At 42.6% G+C, this 25,200-nt stretch overlaps 1 protein-coding gene across 3 annotated transcripts in view; it reads right to left on the reverse strand.

Annotated features, from left to right (window-relative positions):
• LOC115136632 (RNA-binding protein Musashi homolog 2-like) overlaps positions 1 to 23,249 on the reverse strand; it is a 401,963-nt gene extending 378,714 nt beyond the window's left edge. For all 3 annotated transcript variants that reach the window (XM_065024349.1, XM_065024348.1, XM_065024347.1), the window contains exons 1-5: positions 23,060 to 23,249; positions 22,705 to 22,745; positions 22,293 to 22,374; positions 20,897 to 20,981; positions 13,704 to 13,745 (exon numbers count right to left, since the gene is read on the reverse strand). In XM_065024349.1, coding sequence (XP_064880421.1) covers positions 13,704 to 13,745; positions 20,897 to 20,981; positions 22,293 to 22,374; positions 22,705 to 22,745; positions 23,060 to 23,124 — 315 coding nt within the window. In that variant the 5' untranslated portion in view covers positions 23,125 to 23,249. The remainder of the gene's footprint in view (positions 1 to 13,703; positions 13,746 to 20,896; positions 20,982 to 22,292; positions 22,375 to 22,704; positions 22,746 to 23,059) is intronic.
• Positions 23,250 to 25,200: the final 1,951 nt, after the last annotated feature.

Below are 25,200 nucleotides of genomic sequence, written 5' to 3' on the forward strand. Positions count from 1 at the left end.
AGGGTGGGAGGAAAAAGGAGGGGTGGGAGGAGGGTAAAAGGAGGGATGGAGGAGTGGGTAAAAGGAGGGGTGGGAGGAGTGGGTAAAAGGAGGGGTGGGAGGAGTGGGTAAAAGGAGGGATGGAGGAGTGGGTAAAAGGAGGGGTGGGAGGAGTGGGTAAAAGGAGGGGTGGGAGGAGTGGGTAAAAGGAGGGGTGGGAGGAGTGGGTAAAAGGAGGGATGGAGGAGTGGGTAAAAGGAGGGGTGGGAGGAGTGGGTAAAAGGAGGGGTGGGAGGAGTGGGTAAAAGGAGGGGTGGGAGGAGTGGGTAAAAGGAGGGGTGGGAGGAGTGGGTAAAAGGAGGGGTGGGAGGAGGGGTAAAAGGAGGGTTGGGAGGAGTGGGTAAAAGGAGGGGTGGGAGGAGTGGGTAAAAGGAGGGGGTGGGAGGAGTGGGTAAAAGGAGGGTGGGAGGAGTGGGTAAAAGGAGGGGTGGAGGAGTGGGTAAAAGGAGGGATGGAGGAGTGGGTAAAAGGAAGGATGGAGGAGTGGGTAAAAGGAGGGGTGGGAGGAGTGGGTAAAAGGAGGGGTGGGAGAGGGGTAAAAGGAGGGGTGGGAGGAGTGGGTAAAAGGAGGGGTGGAGGAGTGGGTAAAAGGAGGGATGGAGGAGTGGGTAAAAGGAAGGATGGAGGAGTGGGTAAAAGGAGGGGTGGGAGGAGTGGGTAAAAGGAGGGGTGGGAGGAGTGGGTAAAAGGAGGGATGGAGGAGTGGGTAAAAGGAGGGATGGAGGAGTGAAGTTAGAACAATGGATTAGCGGGAGCAAATCAATGGTGACTGGTACATGACTATTAGGTCAAACTAAACAGACAGAGCAAGAAATATCTGTCAAAACAATGCCTTCTGTCCTTTTCATTCTACTCCATGCTTTTACATCAGACCCATGTGCAGGACTCCTGGGCCACAAGAGGACAATCAAACTAAGGCTTGTCATGAGATACATGTTTCCATGGCTCTGTTTGAAGCTGAAGGGGGGAGGCCAGGGGTAGAGTGAAAGGGAAGGAGTCCTTCCTGCCTGTTGCATGCAGGGACTAGAGAATGTCTAGCAGAGGTAGACTGCAGGGCTTTGGAAGCAGCCATGTTGACTGTTGAGAACCAGGGACTTTTGTTTGACCCGGCATGGTTCTCTTTCTTCTGGCGTGCTCCTCATTAACGTCACTCAGGATCAGTTTGTGGAAGGCCAACCCCAGCAGCCTCCAGTCCCGAATCCTGACCTGCTCCTGACCTGCTGCCTGCCTGTTCTGTTCCACACCAGAACACACTGACTGACTCCCCAACAAACCCCCTCCAGCTGCCAGGGCAGCAGCAGCACGGTAGGGATACTTACAGCATGCCTAGGCAGTGAGCTGAAAGCAGAGGGAGGCAGGGCTTGGCCAACTGTGTCCAGTGATGTAATTTCAGACCCGGAGTAAGAGACAGTAGTCTTGGACTGAAGGTTGAACCACTTGGTTTGAGAAAAACATATGGGCAATTCCACAGTAACAGATGCTAAGACTCAGGTTTTCACTTTAACATGTATGTCAAACAAAAACCAATGACTGCAAGGTTGATTGCAAAGTTAAACAATCTACACTACATGACTGACCAAAAGTATGTGGACACCTGCTCGTCGAACATCTCATTCCAAAATCATGGGCATAAAAAACAGCCCCAGACCATTATTCCTCCTCCACCAAACTTTACAGGGCCGAAATTTGACAAACTGACTTGTTGGAAAGGTGGCATCCTATGACGGTGCCACGTTGAAAGTCACTGAGCTCTTCAGTACGGCCCATTCTATGTATGCACAAGGACTACTTAACCATTTCCAGAGAACATTTGACAAAAACACATTTACTTGAACATTCTGTTACTAAACTTTGCATCTGCACTGTTCCAAGTAAATGTGTTTTCATAAAATCTTCAGTGGAAATTATTACATGTAGTCCTTGTGCATAGAGTTGTATGGTTTGTTGAACTTTTAAATCACTGGTTTTTGTTTGAAATATATTTTAGAATGAAAAAGCTGAGTCTCAGCATTACTCTGTTACCGTGGAATTACCCATATAGTAGAGGGCCTAGTCAGAACTACTGACTGATGACACCATCTCAAAACAGGGAAAGAATTCTCTGCTACAGATGGTTTTCCTTGTACATTGTAGAGAGCAGCTTTCTCAGCCCAAAACAACTCATGTTGTGATGTCATCAAAGGTATACTGCAGCCTAATTTCTTTGTATCAGCCAACCTTTCATCACAGAGCATCAAACATCTATAGCTCTATGCAACGTATACGTCAAGACCCTCAAAGAATCAAAAGAGTAGTGTCAGGTTTAACCAAAGCCTTCTTGTCCAATGTTATTACTCCAACAGCGGAAAGGTGGAGCCCCTGCTGCAAATATCAGAAAACTGAGAGAAAAAAGGAGACACTGCTTTGCCAGGTCGTCAACAGAAAAAACAAGGGCTGCTAGAAGTGCACTGGGAGTGGGAGAGAGGCACACACAGAGAAATCAAGGCAGAGCAGATTGAATGGGACTAAGCAGTGGTTTGCTGGGTTCTAAATTGGTGTCAGAGTGATAGGCCACACAGGAGAGTGAGAACTGGGCTCTTGGACCAGCGCCCCTCTCCTGGTAAGGGCCAAGCGTCCACTGTGGGGAGGGAGAGTTCACACATCCTCACCTTTGGACTTCATTAAAAACTCCCTCTCCACCCACCTCCTCACAGCCAGAGTTAACGGCTCAGCAACTTCTCAGTACACACCGCTCTCACACCAGAGCACCAGAAGAAAAGGGGGAAATTACATGTAAAAGTAAAACTGTGAACTAAATTCCTACCTACCACCAGCCCCCTCCACACACACACACTTCCAGTAGTCACACAGGGGGTTGTTGTAGAGGCCTGGGTTGGATGTGGGATGCTGTGCAGCGAGAACAGCACCCACTGAGGTATTGTTTTGACAGTTCTCATGGCAGTAAATGCCAAAGCTTTCTCCAGTCAGGGAGGGTGCGTGTTAGTGAGGGGAACTCAAGGAGCCCATTATGCTGTGCAGTGTGCACTCAACCTTTTGTATTTCTTCTCTCTCTCACCCGGAGAATGGTCTCTCACGAACCCACCATGTGCTGGGGTTGGAAAACCATTCATAGATTACTTTCTTTTCATAAATAACGGCCATTTATTGGCCAAATTGTGGTTGCTGAACATTTTGAGGAGGATATTCTCTCTGGTGATGATGTTTGGTCACAGGACCAGGGCATGATTATTAATATCATCCTACACAATATGAACAGAGATTATAGAGACGTCTACAGGATCTCAAAACCAATGGATGTCAGGCTCTGACAGTGGCAAAGAGAACTGGCATTTACAATCATGAATCATGACACTTCAGATCAGAACGTGTCTTCAGAACGTGTCTTCAGATCGTGTCTTCAGAACGTGTCTTCAGAACGTGTCTTCAGATCAGAACGTGTCTTCAGAACGTGTCTTCAGATCGTGTCTTCAGAACGTGTCTTCAGAACGTGTCTTCAGATCGTGTCTTCAGAACGTGTCTTCAGAACGTGTCTTCAGATCGTGTCTTCAGAACGTGTCTTCAGAACGTGTCTTCAGATCGTGTCTTCAGATCGTGTCTTCAGAACGTGTCTTCACAACGTGTCTTCACAACGTGTCTTCACAACGTGTCTTCAGAACGTGTCTTCACAACGTGTCTTCAGATCGTGTCTTCAGAACGTGTCTTCAGAACGTGTCTTCAGATCGTGTTCACTCCCCTGGACTTTTTCAAACTGTTGTTGTGTTTCAAAGTGGGATTCAAATCTATTGAATTGTCATTTTTTTTGTCAAAGATCTCCACAAAATACTAATGGAAACTACAACACAAATATATGTTGATTAGATAAGTATTCAACCCCCCCTCCGAGTCAATCAATGTTAGAATTATCTTTGGCAGCGATTACATCTGAGTATTTCTGGGTAAGCCCAAGAGCTTTGCAAACCTGGATTGTACAATATTTGGACATTATTCCTTTTAAATTCTTCAAGCTCTGTCAAGTTGGTTTTTGATCATTGCTAAGCCATTTAAGTATTGCCATAGATTTTCATACCGATTAAAGTTCAAATGTAACTAGGCCACTCAGAAACATTCGATGTCATCTTGGTAAGTAAGTCCAGTGTATATTTGGCCAAAGGCTATTGTCCTGCTGAAAGGTGGATTTGTCTCCGAGTGTCTGCTGGAAAGCAGACAGAACTAGGTTTTCCTCAAATATTTCTCATTTTAGTAACAACAACAAAACTCCCTAATCCTTGCCAATGACAAGCATACCTATAACAAGATGCAGCCACCACCGTGGTTGAAAATATGAAGAGATGTACTCAGTGATGTGTTTGATTAGCCCCAACCACACAGTACATTCGGAAAGTTTTCCTACAACTTGACTTTTTCCACATTCTGTTACGTTACAGCATTATTCTAAAATTGATTAAATTGTTTTGTTATCCTCAATTTACACACAATACCCCATAATGACAAAGCAAAAACAAGTTTAGACTTTTTAGCATATTTATTCAAAACAAGACTGAGATATCACATTTAGATAAGTATTCAGACCCTTTACTCAGTACTTTGTTGAAGCACGTTTGGCAGCGATTACAGCCTTGAGTCTTCTTGGGTATGACGCTACAAGCTTGGCACACCTGTATTTGGGGAGTTTCTCCCATTCTTCTCTGCAGATCCCCTCAAGCTTTGTCAGGTTGGATGGGGAGCGTCATTGCACAGCTATTTTCAGGTCTCTCCAGAGATGTTAGATCGGGCTTAAGTCCAGGCCCTCGCTGGGCCACTCAAGTACATTCAGAGGCTTGTCTCGAAGCCAATCCTGCGTTTTCTTGGCTGTGTGCTTAGGGGCGTTGTCATGTTGGAAGGTGAACCTTCATCCCAGTCTGAGGTCCTGAAACTGTTTTCATCAAGGATCTCTGTACTTTGCTCTGTCAATCTTTCCATCGATCTTGACTAGTCTCCCAGTCCCTTTCGCTGATGCTTCACCATGCTTCACCGTAGGGAGTGTGCCAGGTTCCCCCCAGACTTGACACTTGGCATTCGGGCCAAGAGTTCTTTGGCCTGTCAACTGTGGGACTTTATAGTGGCTTGCGAAAGTATTCACCCCCTTTGGCATTTTCCCGATATCGTTGCCTTAAAACCTGGAATGAAAATAGATTTTTGGTGGGTTTGTATGATTTGATTTACACAACATGCCTACCACTTTGAAGATGCAAAAAAAGTTTTATTGTGAAATAAACAAGAAATAAGACAACAACAAAGAAACTTTAGCGTGCATAACTATTCACCCCCCAAAGTCAATACTTTGTAGAACCACCTTTTCCAGCTATTATAGCTGCAAGTCTCTTGGGGTATGTCTCTGTAAGCTTGGCACATCTAGCCACTGGGATTTTTAACCATTTTACAAGGCAAAACTGCTCCAGATCCTTCAAATTGGTTGGGATCTGCTGGTGTACAGCAACCTTTAAGTCATACCACAGATTCTCATTTGGATTGAGGTCTGGGCTTTGACTTGGCCATTCCAAGACATTTAAATGTTTCCCCTTAAACCACTCAAGTGTTGCTTTAGCAGTATGCTTAGGGTCATTGTCCTGCTGGAAGGTGAACATCCGTCCCAGTCTCAAATCTCTGGAAGACTGAAACAGGTTTCCCTCAATAATTTCCCTGTATTTACCACCATCTATCATTCCTTCAATTAGGACCAGTTTCCCAGGCCCTGCCGATGGAAAACATCTCAGGGTGATGAGAGGTGTTGGGTTTGCGGCAGACACTGCATTTTCCTTGATGGCCAAAAAGCTCAATTTTTGTCTCATCTGACCAGAGTACCTTCTTTCATATATTTGGGGAGTCTCACACATGACTTTTGGCAAACACCAAACATGTTTTCTTATTTCTTTAAGCAATGGCTTTGTTCTGGCCACTCTTACGTAAAGCCCAGCTCTGTGGCGTGTACGGCTTAAAGTGGTCCTATGGACAGATAACCCTGAAAGAGCTGCAAAGCTCCACAGCGGAGATTGGGGTATCTTTGGTCTCTTTGTTGACTCTCTGATTAATGCCCTCCTTGCCTGGTCTGTGAGTTTGGTAGGCGGCCCTCTCTTGGCAGGTTTGTTGTGGTGCCATATTCGTTCAATTTTTTTATAACGGATTTAAATGGTGTTCCGTGGGATGTTCAAAGTTTCCGATTTTTTTATATAACCAAAAACTAATCTGTACTTCTCCACAACTTTGTTCCTGACCGGTTTGGAGAGCTCCTTGGTCTTCATGGTGCCGCTTGTTTGGTGGTGCCCCTTGCTGAGTGATATTGCAGACTCTGGGGCCTTTCAGAACAAGTGTATATATACTGAGATCATGTGACACTTAAATAAAGTCCACCTGTGTGCAATCTAACTAATTATGTGACTTCTGAAGGTAATTGGTTGCACCAGATCTTCCTTAGGGGATTCAAAGCAAAGGGGGTGAATACATATGCACACACCACTTGGACTCCAATAAGTTGTAGAAACATAGTAAGGTTGATCCATTGTAACAGGATGCACCTGAGCTCAATTAAGATGTCTCATATTAAAGGGACTGAATACTTACAGTACCAGTCAAAAGTTTGGACACACCTACTCATTCCAGGTTTTTCTTTATTTGTACTATTTAATACATTGTAGAATAATAGTGAAGACAGCAAAACTATGAAATAGCACATATAGAATCATGTAGTAACACAAAAAGTGTTAAACAAATCAAAATATATTTTGTACTTGAGATTCTTCAAAGTAGCCACCATTTGCCTTGATGACAGCTTTGCACACGCTTAGCATTCTCTCAACCAGCTTCACCTGGAATGCTGGAATTTCCAACAATCTTGAAGGAGTACCCATATATGCTGAGCATGTTTGGGCTGCTTTTCCTTCACTCTGTGGTCCAACTCATGCCAAACCATCTCAATTGGGTTGAGGTCAGGTGATTGTGGAGGCCAGGTCATCTGATGCACCACTCCATCATTCTCCTTCTTGGTCAAATAGCCCTTACACAGCCTGTAGATGTATTTTGGGCCATTGTCCTGTTGAAAAACAAATTATACTCCCACTAAGCGCAAACCAGATGGGATGGCATATCGCTGCAGTTTGCTGTGGTAGCCATGCTGGTTAAGTGCGCTTTGAATTCTAAATAAATTATCAACAGTGTCATGAGCAAAGCACCCCCACACCATCACACCTCCTCCATGCTTCACAGTGGGAACTACACATGCAGAGATCATCCGTTCACATACTCTGCGTCACAAAGATAAGGTGGTTGGAACCAACAATCTCAAATTTGGATTCATCAGACCAAGACAGATTTTCACCGGTCTAATGTCCATTGCTCATGTTTCTTGACCCAAGCATGTCTCTTCTTCTTATTGGTGTCCTTTAGTGGTGGTTTCTTTGCAGTAATTCGACCATGAAGGCCTGATTCACGCAGTCTCCTCTGAACAGTTCATATGTCTGTTACTTGAACTTGTGAAGCATTTATTTGGGCTGCCATTTCTGAGGCTGGTAATTAATGAACTTATCCTCTGCAGCAGAGGTAACTCTGGGTCTTCCTTTCCTGTGGTGGTCCTCATGAGAGCCGGTTTCATCATAGCGCTTGATGGTTTTACAACTGCACTTGAAGTTCTTGAAATTATCCGGATTGACTGACCTTCATGTCTTAAAGTAATGTTGTTTCTCTTTGCTTATTTGAGCTGTTATTGCCATAATATGGACTTGGACTTTTACCTAATAGGGCTATCTTCTGTATACCACCCCTACCTTGTCACAACACAACTGATTGTCTCAAATGCATTCAGGAAAGAAATTCCACAAATTAACAAGGCACCATTGTTAATTGAAATGCATTCCAGGTGGTTCCCGCATGAGAGAATGCCAAGAGTGTGCAAAGCTGTTATCAAGGCAAAGGGTGGCTACTTTGAAGAATCTCAAATATAAAATATATTTGTATTTGTTTAACACTTTTTGTGTTACTACATGATTCCATATGTGCTATTTCATAGTTTTGATGTCTTCACTATTATTATACAATGTAGAAAATAGTAAAAACAAAGAAAATCCCTGAAATGAGTAGGTGTGTCTAATCTTTTGACTGGTACTGTATGTAAATAAGGTATTTCTGTAGTTTTATTTTATACATTTGCAAACATTTCTAAAAAATTGTTTTTGCTTTGTCATTATGGGGTACTGTGTGTAGATTCTTGAGGAAAACTAGGTAATACATTTTAGAATAAGGCTGTAACGTAAATGTGGAAAAAGTCAATGGTCTGAATACTTTCCAAATGCACTGTAATGCTTTGTTTTCAGGACCACAAGTAAACTCATTTGCCACATTTTTTGCAGTTTTACTTTAGTGCCTTATTGCAAACAGGATGCATGTTTTGGAATATTTGTATTCTGTACAGGCATCCTTCTTTTAATTCTGTCATTTACATTTTGTAAGTTAAGAACAAATTCTGGTTTAAAATGGCAGCCTACCCCGGCCAAACCCGGACGAGCTCAGCCAATTTGGCGCCTCACTATGGAACTCCCAATCACGCCCGGATGTGACCCAGCCTGGATTCGAACCAGGGGCTGTAGTGACACCTCTTGCACAGATGCAGTGCATTAGATCGCTGCACCACTCAGGAGCCCATTATTACAACACCCGCCCGGTCTATTTGGAGAGGGGGGTGCTCTCTCTGCTGTTTCCTGTAGTCCACAATCATCTCCTTTGTTTTGTTGACATTGAGTGAGAGGTTGTTTTTCTGACACCACACTCAGAGTGCCCTCACCTCCCCCCTATAGGCTGTCTCGTCATTGTTGGTGATCAAGCCTAGTACTGTTGTGTCGTCTGCAAACTTGATGATTGAGTTGGAGGCGTGCATGGCCCCACAGTCATGGGTGAACAGGGAGTACAGGAGGGGGCTGAGCATGCACCCTTGTGGGGCCCCAGTGTTGAGGATCAGCATAGTGGAGGTGTTGTTTTCTACCTTCACCACCTGGAGGCAGCCCGTCAGAAAGTCCACGACCCAATCGCAAAGGATGGGGTTGAGACCCGGGGCCTCCAGCTTGATGATGAGCTTGGAGGGTACTATGGTGTTGAACCCTGAGCTGTAGTCAATGAACAGCATTCTTACATAGGTATTCCTCTTATCCAGATGGGACAGGGCAGTGGGCAGTGTGATGGCGATTGCATCGTCTGTGGACCTATTGGGGTGGTATGCCATTTGCAGTGGGTCTAGGGTGCTAGTAAGGTGGAGGTGATATGATTCTTGACTAGTCCCTCAAAGCACTTCATGATGACATAAGGCAATACAGGCCTGGGGAAAGCTGTGTAATTTAAATAAACCAAAGAGGAAGAGGAACTTTGGGCTACTTTGGTGAATTTACAAGGCATGCAAAACAAGACATTGAGAGATTAAGATTACTGAGAAACATGCGCACCGCGATTCTTTCTGCCTGCCCCCTCCTTGCTCTCCCTCGCCTGGGGAATATTCATTACGCTGATTCAGTTGCAAACGTTTCTTAAACTGAAGCAAACGGAACAAATAGGGGAGGGACCTACCGGAATTTGTCCAACAGAAACACATTTTAGTTGCATGTTGTTGTGCAAATGTTTGGAAAATGATTACACCCTTGCTCTCGCTCTTCGCTAATGATGCGAGTGTGTCTTCGGTCTGTTTAGTTTAGAATGCCCTAGGCTATTAATTGATGATAGGCCCTGCTTTACTGAAGTTGCGAGACATTGCAAGACAATAAATTGCAAGATACAGCACTCCATTGAAAGATACCGTTTTTGATTACCGATAGATATGCCTAGTTTACGGTTCTGACTGTCTGCCTGGTGACTGGCCTGCCTACACTGTTCCTCTCTCTCTCGCTAGCTCGCTATGGAATACGCACATTTTTGTGTTCACGGAATTACGGCAACTAATCAGTCTCTGTTCCAAACATACTGAATTTTAGGAGTTGATTGCTAGCGGAATCGAATCCTGTAACTCAGAAATGGGAGTTGACGCCACTAGGTCATCGTTGTTAACAGCTGGAAAAAAGGCAGAGAGATAAAGGCAAGCGACAGCAGCAAAGTCCTGTATGGCAATACTCTGAGAAGTTAAATGAGAAGGAAATTCAAACTGGAAGGTAGAATAGAGGTACAGTAATGATAGTACAGATCTAATGCTGAACTAGCAGAAGGGGACGCACCGTGAGACAGACAACGGCACAGTGAATTCACGTGAAATTTGATGAAAAGGCCATTTAAACGTTATGAAACGATTTCAATGTGTCACATCCCTAATTATAGCCTAATGTAGATGTATCAGGGCCGCAGGGAATCGTGTGACGAGGCGGCATTTGCCACAGACCTTTAAATCGGGTATTTTGATTTAGTATATTAAAATATATTGACGCAAAACCGTTAAAAAGGGCAAAGTGCTATTTGATTTGTCAACTCGCGCACAACCTCTCTGTCCTTCACATCGAAGTGCTGCTGACTGGCTTTTTGCGTGTCTTGACCAATCAGATTCACGGAAATCGTAGGTCACGCGGGCCGGTCACAACGTTCAAGCTGTGCTCTCCACTTTCCTCCAGTTTTTATTTAGCAAGAGTGATAACACATCACACTCCCGAAAGACAAGCAATGTAGCAGCCTAGACACCTAAACACAAACCATCTGACATGCTGAATTGCATGGAAACAATACTATTTTTCCGTCTGATCAATTGTAGGTTACTAACAACAGCTGCTGCATAGTCTACTATTGGATCCATCTCTCTGGCCATGGTAAACGAAGCGGGGACGTTATGTATTTATAGCCCATTTGTTTGTGAGATCATGTAAATGGTATCAAATGTGGTTTATATTCAAACTTGGGCTGACTAGGCTCCCTAGACTGTTTCATTCCAAAAGTTATCAACTGGATTTAATCAAACACAATAGCTGACAACCTGAGGAAATGTTTTAATAGCGGACAGTTGCATAGGGTGGGAGGACACGATGCAAACCTGCATAACTCAGCCCTGTGAGTTTTATTGTCCAATCATGATGCTTTCTCTGTGTTGGTGTATGAAACCCCCCTAGTCCTATTTTAAAATATAATTCATATGAGGTACAAGGTTGCTGCAGTTGGACAGGGTTTTCAACCTCCCCTTTTTTCCCCAGGAGATATTAAACCATGTGACCTAAATAGAAAATATTATAAAAATAACATTTTTATAACAGATCACTTCATACCGTATAAAGTTTAACCTGGTTAGGTTACCAGATGAAGAAACACTCCGGGCCCCAGAATGTTTTGTTGGTCACACCACTCAGACCTGTGGTGCCACCGCTGAGATGTATAGATGCTTTTGCCCCAGGAAAAGAAAAGAACAGCCATAAAACCAATATACTATACTGGAAACTCCTGGTATGTCTGCATTTAATGTCTGTTTGGTAATAAACCAACAAACTCATCTTCTTTGACTTTTTCACAAAGTTGCCAAACTAATGACACCCCAGCTAAGTACAGTACTCAACATACGCCTGCTTGTTTCAGTTCTATTCAGCATACTCCAAAATATGGGGCCATATAAGTCACAAATATAATGCCACATGATTGTATGTGATGGCGGTTGTATAATTGCATAAAGCTTATTATTGGGTGGTTCGCTTAACACAAAGAAAACACGTAGCGGCTGTGTTGTGTTCCGACTGCTGCTGAGATTTAATGCCCGTTCATCTCAGAGCCCCAGGCCCTGAGCCAGCCTGCCTGCGCTGCCTTGGACCAGAGTGGCTGGCCTGGCATGTGAGTGGTGAAGGGAGTGAGTTCATCATTTCTCCTCCAGTGATTGTCCACTCTGGGAAAGTTCTTCATTTCAATTAGCTGGACAAGTGTGCTGTGGACACCTGCCACCCTTGAAGCCATTCCCGTATTGAAGAGTTAGGAAACAACGTGCTCTCAGCCAGTTAGCCTACCAGCCAGCCAGAGGCTGTCCCTCCCTACCCAGCCTTAAATGCCTAAGGTGGATGTTCCTCACGCTGTCACAAACTGTAGGTACACACAATGTACACACACACTGTAAAAACACACTGTAAACACTCAAAATTGGGACAGAGTGAGCATGCAGCCAACAGCATGTTCTGAGGTAAACGCTCACTCGGAAATGTAACATGGGCAATAAAAACCCTGAGCCAGAGTTACTGACAAACAGAGAACGAAACACGTTTTTCTCTAAAGGACGACGATAACCTGAGGGCTTGAACATTGCTGTACATAAAACCTTTCTTTCATAAATTGTACATGCGCCAAAACCCCATATGCAATGCTGATTTAACTGCTCTTTAATCATACAGCCTCTACGTTATTTGACACTCCACTCAGGGTTAAAAATAAGCCTGCCCTTAAGGGTCCGAAGACAAGTCAAGGTGTGATTTCACCTTCAAATTCCTTCACAGTGTCATTGCTCTTTAGAAACAAACACCTTATAGCCTACATAGGTCTGCATCTTTCTATATTGTTAAAAATGTCCTTGAGTCAAATTCATGTTTATTCAAAAATGATTGCATAATTGATATCAAGGGTGCTTTTTTGCATAAAACAGCCCACAGAGCAGAAAATATCAAAGCACTGTACAAATCTGTCAAATACTGTAACATATGCTTGAATATCAACACAGTCTGCACTGGAACGAAGTACTGTACACTCAGACTAGACTTCTGTCAGTATTATCACTATTACTGTACACCATTTTTTATATATATTTTGTAAAACCTTTATTTAACTACGCAAGTCAGTTAAGAACAAATTCTTATTTAATTGGACTTCACATAAATAGGTGCATAAACTTTTTTCATAAAATAAGACATTTTATCTGTCCCATACACTGGATAGGTAGAGTGAAATGTGTTGTTTTACTGTGCAGCCATAGTAGTACAGTACCCCTGGAGAAAAGTAGGGTTAAGTGTCTTGCTCAAGGGCACAGACAGATGTTTCACCCTGTCGGCTCAGATATTTGAACCAGCAACGTTTCGGTTACTAGCCCAACGCTCTAACCGCTAGGCTACTTGCTGCCGAAAACAAGGGGGGGGGGGGACTGTATCAAGAAAGGAGCACATCCCCTAGCTGTTCTCAATTACATGCATGTAGCCATACCCAGCCTTAAGATAACATGTGCCTCGGCTTGGAAAGCTTTACCTCCGTCATTCCTGTTTGAAACCTGATCAAAGTAACAGAGTAGCAATGCCTCTCTTTGTGTTAATAAAAAAAAAGAAAATGCCCAAATCTACCTCAGCGTCTTCAGGGAAAAACATTGTGTGAACAACTACAATGTGATACTCTCTCATTCAATCAAATGCAGCGAAGTCTTTAGAGCAGTCACCCAGGGAAATTCTACCTCACTACAGTTTCTAGACAACATGCTTATGTAAAAAAGTATGGTGGTGGTGCAGCTACAGGAGAAATCAGACAGCCAGTCATCTACCTGTAGCAAGCTCCAGACCGGCCTGACAGTGACACTTGCATACCAACACTAATCTGCAGGCCGACATGCCATTTCATGACCAGACCCTCTCTGCAGGTCAGCAATGTACCCAGTGTTACAGAAACCAACCAACAAACTAAAAGTCCTCTCCACGAGAGGTTAAAACATTTTCAGCATGTTGTCTTACCTTGGGCTGAGCACGTCTAGGGAAGGCAACTTTTGGATCGATCTGGTAAATATTTAAAAAAGGACAAGAGAAAGAGGAAAACGGGAGATTAGATAGATATCAATCATTATCAAAGTTGTCAATCACTTAAACACAACTAATCACAGGGATTTGGATGTGTGGGTTTAAAGCATTCCTCATGGATCACAAGACTATCCCACAGACCGGCATGCACGACTTGGACAACGTTAGGATTACCGTCGCAACTGACAGTACAGACACGAGGGGTATTCAAAATCAGGCTTTGATTCCCCAAGTCCCCTTCAGGACTTCTGTTTCCCATCCTTCCCCTCTGTCCCTGGTCTGAATAAGTCCTTGATCACCAGGTGAATGGACTCCTTTAGCCAATCAATGACATTAAATCTACCAATGAACTACCAGGGAGAGAAAGACCCAGCTGTACTGGGAACCTTTGGGCTCAAGCCTCCTACACTAGTAAACAATTATCAGTGTGGGATTTCACATCTTCCCCACACAGATGAATCAGAAGTCATATTAAAGCTGGCTGATTTAATCAAATGCACTATTTTATTTCCTTTTGCATCGTCAAATTGTCCTGGTCTGTCATTCACATAATCCTGCATTACTCCATAGAAACATAGCTGACTAATAAATCAATAGCCCTTCACACATCATGGTTAGTCAAGGTATATTGACCAAGAAAATGCATAACTAGCATTAATTCCCAGGTTAATATTTAAGCGCTATGTGAAAAACGTAAAGAAAAAAGCACCATACCACATTTTTTTGATTGAAAGTGCATTTAGACTGCATAATCATATAATTGTAGAATAATTAAAAATCAAAAGTCCATTCAAAATATATTACATTTGAGTTTTCTTTAATATACTTTGTGATTTTGGAAATGCCCTTTATCTACTTCTCCACAGTCAGATGAACTCATGGATACCATGTTTATGTCTCTGTGTGTAGTTTGAAGGAACTAGTGCCAGCAAAATTGCTAACTAGAATTAGTGCAATGACTGGAAGTCTACAGGTACAGTTGAAGTCAGACGTTTACATACACCTTCGCCAAATATATTTAAACTCAGTTTTTCACAATTCCTGACATTTAATCCTAGTAATAATTACCTGTCTTAGGTCAGTTAGGATCACCACTTTATTTTAAGAATGTGAAATGTCAGAATAATAGTACAGAGAATGATTTATTTCAGTTTTTATTTATTTCATCACATTCCCAGTGGGTCAGAAGTTTACATACACTCAATTAGTATTTGGAAGCATTGCCTTTAAATTGTTTAACTTGGGTCAAACGCTTTGGGTAGCCTTCCACAAGCTTCCCACAATAAGTTGGGTGAATTTCGGCCCATTCCTCCTGACAGAGCTGGTGTAAACGAGTCAGATTTGTAGACCTCCTTGCTCGCACACTCTTTTTCAGTTCTGCCGACAAATTTTCTATAGGAAAAAACTGAGTTTAAATGCAGTTGGCTAAGGTGTATGTAAACTTCCGACTTCAACTGCATCTGCTATAAACTTCATCATTGCGCGAACGCTAGTTAGCATTGGCTCGCACAAATACCTCTAACTTCCTTCATACTGGCACAGAAACTGTGTCCAAAATCCCAAAGTATGGCTTTAATCGCTTCAAAGCCACTTAATGTTTCCCTCCTTGAAAACATGATTTTCATTTCAAATCAAATAACACTGACTGGAGTCATCTACTCTTTTAGCTCACATTATGGATTCACAAAACATGGTTATTACGAGACCACATCGCTGCATGCTTTTACGCAGAACAGCTAGATATAATTTCCTGATTCCATCCAAGGGGTTATTATGGCAGCCAATATGAATTTGAACATTTGGGTTCGGATTTAATACAATGAGGCCTGAAAACAAAAAAAGGCATTGTATTATTCATCATTGCATCAGTTTTCTGCAAAACAGTCATTTATGTTTTCACTATTTATTACAGAATTTCCTCTGTGCTGAACTGCAGATATGTGAATTGTCAAAAAGTAGCTCAAACTAAATGTGAGATATCAAGTCAGGTGTTAAAACCAAACACAAAACTTCCTCAAGAACAACTTGTGCAAATCAAACATTCATTTGAACATTACATTTTCCCCTCACTTCTAAAATTGAAATCATGCACAAGAACACATCCCGTTAAAATGGGACAGTCAATGCATTAAAACAGCCAGGACATTCAAGACACATTTGCCATTTGTCACAGTAAGGTTGAATATAGCCCCAACATTCAATTGTCCTGTGAACAAAGGATTTCTCCTTTCACATTTTCATCTTTAAGGGGGAAAAGACCATCAGTGGAATATTGTGGATAAAGTAGGATGAGAGCTTGTCAATTGGGAAAAAAATAATAGATGGAACGGAGGGGAAATATAACAGAGAGAGCTGTCGGTGTGTGACGGACAAAAATACTAGACACTGGTAGAAAGTGACTGTTTGAATTCAGCTGACTGAATGCATTAGCAGAGTGGGATGTGATTTAGCCAGAAAAGTGTTTAGTCTACAAGAGATTGCTTTTACAAATGACATCAGCAGAAATCCTATTGTCGACAGACACAGAGTATTATTCAACCCCAAGCCTTCATTTCCATGTTGTCAAGGATTACATAAAACATGATGCATGTCAAGTATACGCAGTGTGTGTATGCAGTACATGCCTCAGCGTATGTAACAGAGGATAATACATGTGCCGCAATGGAAAACCACAGGTATCTCCAATTGAAATAATGCTACAACTCTGATTGTATACCTGTGAAGTAACTCTGTACTAAAACTAGTAACAACTTAGAATGTTGTACAATTAATGAGGGTTTAAGGGCATTTTGCAATCACAGACTATTCTAATAGGGAATCATGTACATTGAATGTTAGAGGAAAAATATAACGACTGTATCCTGATGAAAGGAAGAAAAGAACAACAGCAGCTGCATTGAATTCCCCATGCTGACAAACCAAACCATGTTGCTGTCTGGATTTCAATTTCCCAGTCTAGCCTCACCTGGCAGTGTTAGAGCCAATTTATGCTTCATCCGAAAATGTGGTCGGAGGCACCGTATGGATGATGTGACGCAATTGAAGAGCTTCCGGAGGCATGCAGAGGCCAAATTGAGCTCTGTACCTCATCGTCGTGCGCCTCGCTCCGCATTGACATGATTGGTTGACAGTGAGTGAGAGCAGGAGGTTCTGTATAAACACAAGCTCACTTCCTTGAAAACTTCCTCCACAACAACTCTGCACTTCTCCGCAAAGTACAAAAAGTATGAGTGCCCTGACTTCTGCAGAGGCCATATCACCGTAAATCCTGCATGGCCAATGCAGACGGCGGACTGACCAGGCAGCACCTTTTAAAGGACAGTGTGTTTTATGTACATTGAACCAAAATAAGCACAACATGAAACAATTTCAAAGATAGTTAGTTCATATAATAAAATCAGTCAATACAAATTCATTAGGCCCTAATCTATAGATTTCACGAGTAGGAATAATAATAATATTCATATATAATAATAATAATAATATGCATGTTGGTCACAAAAAAAGGTAGGGTGTTGATCAGAAAACCAGTCAGTATCTGGTGTGACCAACATTTGCCTCATGCAGCACGACACATCTCCTTCACAGAGTTGATCAGGCTGTTGATTGTGACCTGTGGAATGTTGTCCCACTCCTCTTCAATGACTGTGCGAAGTTGCTGGATATAGGCGTGATCTGGTACACGCTGTCGTACTTGTCAATCCAGAGCATCCCAAACATGCTCAATGGTGGACATGGCTGGTGAATATGCAGGCTATGGAAGAACTGGGACATTTTCAGCATCCAGGAATTGTGTACAGATCCTTGCGACATGGGGCCATGCATTATCATGCTGAAACATGAGATGCTGGCGGCGGATGAATGGCACGATAATGGGCCTCGGGATCTCGTGTTCGTTGTCTGTAGCTTATGCCTGCCCATACCATAACCCCACCATGGGGCACTCTGTTCACAATGTTGACATGAGCAAACCGCTCGACCACAGGACGCCATACAAGCTGTCTGCCATCTGCCCAGTACAGTTGAAACTGGGATTCATCCATGAAGAGCACACTTCTCCAGCGTGCCAGTGGCCATCGAAGGTGAGCATTTGCCCACTGAAATCAGTTACGATGCCGAACTGCAATCAGGTCAAGACCTTGGTGAGGACAACGAGCACACAGATGAGCTTCCCTGAGAAGGTTTCTGACAGTGTTTGAAGAAATTATTCAGTTATGCAAACCCACAGTTTCATCAGCTGTCCGGGTGGCTGGTCTCGGGCGATCCCGCAAGTGAAGAAGCCAGATGTGGAAGTCCTGGGCTGGCATGGTTACACATGGCCTGCGGTTCTGAGGACGATTGGACTGCCAAATTCTCTAAAACGACAGAGGCGGCTTACGGTAGAGAAATTAACATTCAGTCCGCATGCTAATTGCACACTCCCTCAAAACTTGAGACATCTGTGGTATTTTGTTGTGTGAGAAAACTACACATTTGAGTGGCCTTTTATTGTCCCCAGCACAAGGTGCACCTGTATAATAAGCATGCTGTTTAATCAGCTTCTTGATATGCCACACATGTCAGGTGGATGGATTATCTTGGCAAAGGAGGAATTCTAACTAACAGGGACGTAAACAAATGTGCACAAAATTTGGCAGAAATAAGCTTTTTGTGCATACGGAACATTTCTGGGATCTTTTATTTCAGCTCATGAAAAATGGAACCAACACTTTACATGTTGAATTTATATTTTTGTTCAGTATACATTTCCATACGATGAAGCGCCTTTTTAGTGTAAGAGCTTTTTGAAATGTCCACCTGAAATTTCAGGCCATTTTGGTGGGATGGAGTTGACATCACCAGGTGATAAATTAGTTAATAGACCAATAAGAAAGTGTTCCAAACCACTCTGCCAATAACAGCAAATGTGTATTTCCCCTCCCCACTTAGACCACTCCCAGACAGTCCTAGCAAAATTCTTGCTTGAGAAATTGCTCTTTGCTTAGAAGCGTTTTTAAAAAAAAACATTTTAATTGGAGAAAAAAAATCCCATTAAGGTACTTTGTTACCCAGAAATGATTTGATATTGAGATAAAAATGGCTGCATTGGACCTTTAAGGTGAGATGTGACTCCCCTCTATTTCACGCTGCACCAGCACTTTAATGTAGAACACCTCCCAAGGCACAGAGAGGGGAGTCGGCAGCTCAATGTTGACTCTATTACATTATACCACACAAGCAGTAGATCCTCTAAAGATTCTACTCTAGGTCCCTTAATGCATGGATGTCATCAGCTGTTTTCTAATAATCCTATGTAGATGCAAGTCCAGAAAGGAGGAGGGGAGAGAAGGCATCAAGAACACTTAGGAACACATCGAGAGTTAGGGAGAGGGAGAGTGTGTCTACACTGCTTCCTTTGCTGGGTTAAAACTGCATGTCCTCTCAAATACAGATTTCCCCTATATTTTGTGTTTGTTTGCAAGACTAACATTTGCCCCTTATCAATAAGATTTTGTTAGAGGTGTAATAATTCATCTCAACATTACATTCAGACCTGCAGTCATAATGATCCCTGTATTATTACAAATTCATTAGGCTACAAAATAAATTGCATATAGATTAACAAAGAAATGCGCATTTAAATTAATATCAGTGTAATTTTTCCTGAGGTGAGGTGTGGGAAGCTACAGGCATTTCCTTCTTCAGCCATCTGTTTTATAAACCTAGAGCTCCTGGCAATATCAGAGCAGTTCTCACGAGTCCTTGAAGACAATCTAAGCTGCTTGTATTCCCTCCACCGCTCCTAAACTAGGAGCCCATTGAGCACTGGCTCACACAGCTGAGTTAGAGCATACACTGCAGCATCTACATACAGAACATGACAGTTTGACTTTACTGAGCTTTCAATTCATTATTTTGGTCCCACATTACAATACATCTTTACATGGAACCTACAACTTCTGTAATGTTTGTGTCATGCACAATTTCAAAGACAAAAGCACTAGAATAAAAAATGATCAAACTATCCAATATGGAAAATCAAACACTAAACGCAGAGGGCGAATCATCACAACACCATTTTTTTTGCAGTCATGGCATTCCTCTGACCAACTGTCACCCTCAGATAAACAGGAAACCTGTAATTAAGTTTAAGTTATAATCTATCCAATTTCATAGGAAGCTGGTGGGAGGAGCTATAGGAGGACGTGCTCATTGTAATAGCTTGAATGAAATAAAAAGAACGAGTCAAACATGTGGTTTCCATATGTTTAATATTGTTATTTATTCCATTCCAGCCATTACAATGAGCCCATCCTCCTATACCTCCTCCCACCAAATTCATTTGATCCATCCATACATTCAGAAACTAAAAATACTGTAACAATAAATTAAACAATAGCGGTATGTTTTTATGGCATTCACTGGGGATAACAGTTAGTCTTGGGTTTGTGATTTAAAATGGGTCATGAGCGAATGTGTGCACTTTAGCAGACTTGCAGTGAGAGAGGAAGTGTATGCAGACGGAAGGTGTGTGGATCACATGCAGACATCTGAGATGAAGACAGGGGTAAATGGGTGGATACTGAGGCCAATGACAGTCTATTGGGAATTGGGAGGATGAAAAATGAAAGTTTAAATCAAGATAGGGTGATTTTAAAAAACAACATTTATTTATAAACTGCATTTTGTAAAAAAGAAACGCCAATAATGCATAGATATGGTGCGTGAAAAACAAAGCCAAATATGTACAACAATGTTAAGCCTACTAAAATCTATAAAGACAGCTGGGAATGTATTTTCACAAAAAACAAATACAGAATAACAATCACTTTATATAATATGCAGATTCAACAATAAACATGTTCCCCCATCTCAAAACACTCAGATGTTCCTGGAGAGAAAGCGTTGCAGGTGCCATTGGTACTCAAATGACTTTATGTAACATGGCACTCAATACTCAATGGTAAAGATAGGGTTAGCAGAAGGTCTTGTAATTTGAAGGAGGGGGGGCTACTTATTGGCATCAAGTGCATGAGGCTGTGAGAGTGAATAATCAATAACTCAATAGGACATAGTCAATCATGCCAGACAGGTGGGTCACAAAACCACAAATACTTCATTTAAAACGTGACAGAAGAGAGGAGACATACCGTTTTTGAGTCTAATTCATGGTGTTGTTGAGCTAAGACGTTATCTACACTGGCAGCATCTACGTAAGTAACGAATCCGAAGCCCCTGTGGAAAAAAACAAGAAACATTGTAAGCAGTGAGTCAGTCAGTGGGGGCAGGAGAGTGGTCAAACAGCCCATCAGTCAGTGGGGGCAGGAGAGTGGTCAAACAGCCCATCAGTCAGTGGGGGCAGGAGAGTGGTCAAACAGCCCATCAGTCAGTGGGGGCAGGAGAGTGGTCAAACAGCCCATCAGTCAGTGGGGGCAGGAGAGTGGTCAAACAGCCCATCAGTCAGTGGGGGCAGGAGAGTGGTCAAACAGCCCATCAGTCAGTGGGGGCAGGAGAGTGGTCAAACAGCCCATCAGTCAGTGGGGGCAGGAGAGTGGTCAAACAGCCCATCAGTCAGTGGGGGCAGGAGAGTGGTCAAACAGCCCATCAGTCAGTGGGGGCAGGAGAGTGGTCAAACAGCCCATCAGTCAGTGGGGGCAGGAGAGTGGTCAAACAGCCCATCAGTCAGTGGGGGCAGGAGAGTGGTCAAACAGCCCATCAGTCAGTGGGGGCAGGAGAGTGGTCAAACAGCCCATCAGTCAGTGGGGGCAGGAGAGTGGTCAAACAGCCCATCAGTCAGTGGGGGCAGGAGAGTGGTCAAACAGCCCATCAGTCAGTGGGGGCAGGAGAGTGGTCAAACAGCCCATCAGTCAGTGGGGGCAGGAGAGTGGTCAAACAGCCCATCAGTCAGTGGGGGCAGGAGAGTGGTCAAACAGCCCATCAGTCAGTGGGGGCAGGAGAGTGGTCAAACAGCCCATCAGTCAGTAAAGTATAACTACAGCCATTACATGGAAACAAATAATAAAGCCAAATGACAGGCTACATTGTAAATCAAATCAAATTGTATTGGTCACATGCACATATTTAGCAGACTGCTGGTGTAGCGAAATGCTTGTAGACTAACAAATATATAATGCAGCCAAATGTTACATTGTAACAAATATTTACCATTAGCTATTATGGAGTATGGTAGGCAACTTGATATCAAAAGAGTTTACCTTTCATATCAGATTAAATTATTTCTTAAATGTAAATGCCATTTCCTTGTATTGCTGCACAAGGAATCATGTGAATGAACAGTGTAGTCTAATTATTTCCTATATTTTCAGGAATATTCAAAGATCCTCCAGTATTCTATCTGAAATGTCCGGTCAATGTCAAAATGCGTTACCTTCTGAATGGGCTGATTCAATCGCTTGTAAAAGCGCAACAAAAATAAATGGCTGATTGCTTGCTAACTGACGTTGTGTTATAAGGACACTGCAAATCCACGTACGTTAACAATCAAGACAAATACAAACACAGTGGGAAAATATACTTGCTAATTACCTGGAGCGTTTTGTCGTTGGATCTCTCATCACCATACATTCTCTGATTTCCCCGAATTTAGTAAAATAGTCTCTAAGGCTGTCTGCGCAAAGAAAAACAAACAGAAGGTTACTGGACGTTTTCATTCGTCTGTCAAATATAGAATAGTCTATGTACGAGCTTTAAAATGCCTCTAGCTATACACATAGGGGTCGAATAGAGGACTTCAAATGATTGGAAATAAAAATAACCTTGCGCGCACTAAGGTACACGCGCGCTATGAGGTACACACACACCATATCCCCCCAACACACACACACACACACACACACACACACACACACACAGACCTTGCAACCAGCACCGGCAGCCTCAGCTACCACAGAAAACAACCCGACAATGCCACACTGTAATCCGCTAATTATTTTCTTACCTGGCGAAGTTTGCCAGCTGAGGCCACCGATAAACATTTTACTGTAAGGGGAAAACATAGCAGAAGTGAGTCCAGATGTCTGATCGGCCATTTTGACATGTAGCTAACTACTTGCTATAGCGACCAAAAGCGAGCAAAACGTTGGCAGAGCAGCAGCAAGAGCGCTGTAGTTATCAAACACAGCGAGTTTTAGCTATAGAAAAAGGGGGCAGGCCCGTTTGTTAATATAATCAAACAAAGGTGTAGTTGACTGCACCCGGAAAGCAACATCAATGTCAGTGCTTTGATTAAGCCTTGCACTATTGATACAATGTAGCTATAACGATAAAAGTGACAATGCTATTTGCAGTCTTACCCCGGGTCATGTTGAGAATCATTAGGGTTTCCTCCAGATGTGGCTTGGCTCCCGTCTCCCTCCATAGCTAACCCAACTATAGCCAGTAACTAACGAAGACGCACAAGGCTACACCGAAGCCCGCTAAAGAAAATATCACTGAGCTGGGAATGCAAGCGTCACACGTGGAATCAGCTCAGCCTGTCTCCCTCCCCTCCCCCTTCACCCACATGGGGCGTGGTAAGGGCTCGTCACCTAACCAATTCAATTGACGTCATTAAGCATTCCCCGCCCATATACAGCTGTACTGTAGCTCACACCATTGTGCAGATTTGTTGTGTGTGTGTGTGTGTGCGCGCGCGCGCGTGCGCGTGTGTGTGTGTGCATTAACAACATTTTCTATCCATTTACACAGACTGTAAGTGACCTTGCCTGATAAAGGCTATTTCCTAGATTGTCATGATACTGGAATATATTTCAGATGGCCATCTGTGATATCTGTGAATTTGACATAAAGACACCAAATCAGTTTTCTGCAGTTGGATGGGCAGCTTGACAAATCTCACTTTATTTACTAGCTGCTATGCATCCTCACAAGTTCACTAGTAGTCTACTGCTTTATTTTGACAGAGGGGATATGTGATACATTTACACAAGTGTTTAAAGCAATAAATATTTATTCAAAGTTTTGATAAGTGTAATAAATATAATTGGGCTGGTTATGTACTCTAGCTATCCATCTAGGGCATGTTAGGTAACATCTCAAAAAGTAAAAACATGGAATATTATTATATTGTGACATTTACCTATTACAGGAAAAAAACTGCATGTCTAAAACATAGATGGATAATGTATAACCATGGAAACAATGGAACCAGGATTGTGAAAGTGAGAGCTCAATTAAGGCTGGGTGCTCATGCTACAGTGATTGCTGTTTATTTCATCAAGCCCTCTGAGCGAGATAGAGGAAAAGAGAAAGAAAGAAGAGGTAGAGAGCAAGAAAGACAGAGAGAGAGTAGGGTGGAAGAAGAGAATCGAAAGAGAAAAGCCCAGGGCCCATTGACAGGTCATCACTCTTTCTTTTCCCCACTTCTTTATTTGTGTTTCCCCCTTAAAGTAGAACTTTCAAACCACATAAAGTAAAGGCTGCACACATCAAGCCAAAGACTTGGCAAAGCCGACTTAAATCTGACTGATTGACTGGCATGTGGAGGCTTGCGGTTTCACCTCACTGGCTGGCTAGCTAGCATTTAGGAGCTGTCTTACTGTTGGCTAACTACACAGAGAGAGGCACCACTGGGCCCCTTCCTCCCCTTCAGTTGGTTTATTTTCACTCAGAAATTCAATGTGAGAGCACAACAAAATGCCTATGCTGCTACCAAAATCATAGTTCACTTCACTCAATCATTTAGATGATAATGTACTGTTGTTCTGTATTCATTGCAGATGATTGACATTAAGGGATGAATGAATTGTTAATGGATAGATTCCAGTTGGCAAGACAGAAAAACTCAATATTTCCTCAGGAGGCTGGACAATTCTGTTGTTGTTGACATTTCCTCTTTATCATCTAATGACTGCTTACTCAGTTGCACCTGTTGGAGTTACATGTTTGCATCTTCATCCGAGGCTGCTCACAGACAGACAAGGTTGGTGTCGGTATTGAAGCTACATGCTAAATTCCAGGTCCATGGTTTCATTATCATAATGGAGCAGACAGTGCTCATTGTAAAAATTATCTTCAAATTTCACACAAAAAAAATGTACTTTAATTAAGTTTATAATAACTTTTAAATTAAGCTTAGATCACTGTAATTCAAACAAATTATATAATTAACTGTAACAAGCACAATACTTAATTACTATCAATAGTTATTATTAGGGTGCTAGGGCATCATCCAAGTACTAAACATCATAAAATGAAGTGCTGCCCAAATACCTATTTGATAAACCTTCAACACAATTATATGGCTACATGTGGGTAAAAAAATATATTTCCTCTCCTCAAATCATGTTCTCTCCTCACCTCCAGCTGATGTTTATGCAACATAATCATCATCCTAAGAATACTTCCAGAACCACATGAGGGACAGAGGTGGGAAGAGGACAGAACCAGAGGAGAAGAGGATACAACACAATGGAGACAGAGCCCAGGGGTCCAG

The sequence above is a fragment of the Oncorhynchus nerka genome, linkage group LG11 (genome assembly GCF_034236695.1).
Source record: "Oncorhynchus nerka isolate Pitt River linkage group LG11, Oner_Uvic_2.0, whole genome shotgun sequence".
Lineage (NCBI taxonomy): Eukaryota > Metazoa > Chordata > Actinopteri > Salmoniformes > Salmonidae > Oncorhynchus > Oncorhynchus nerka.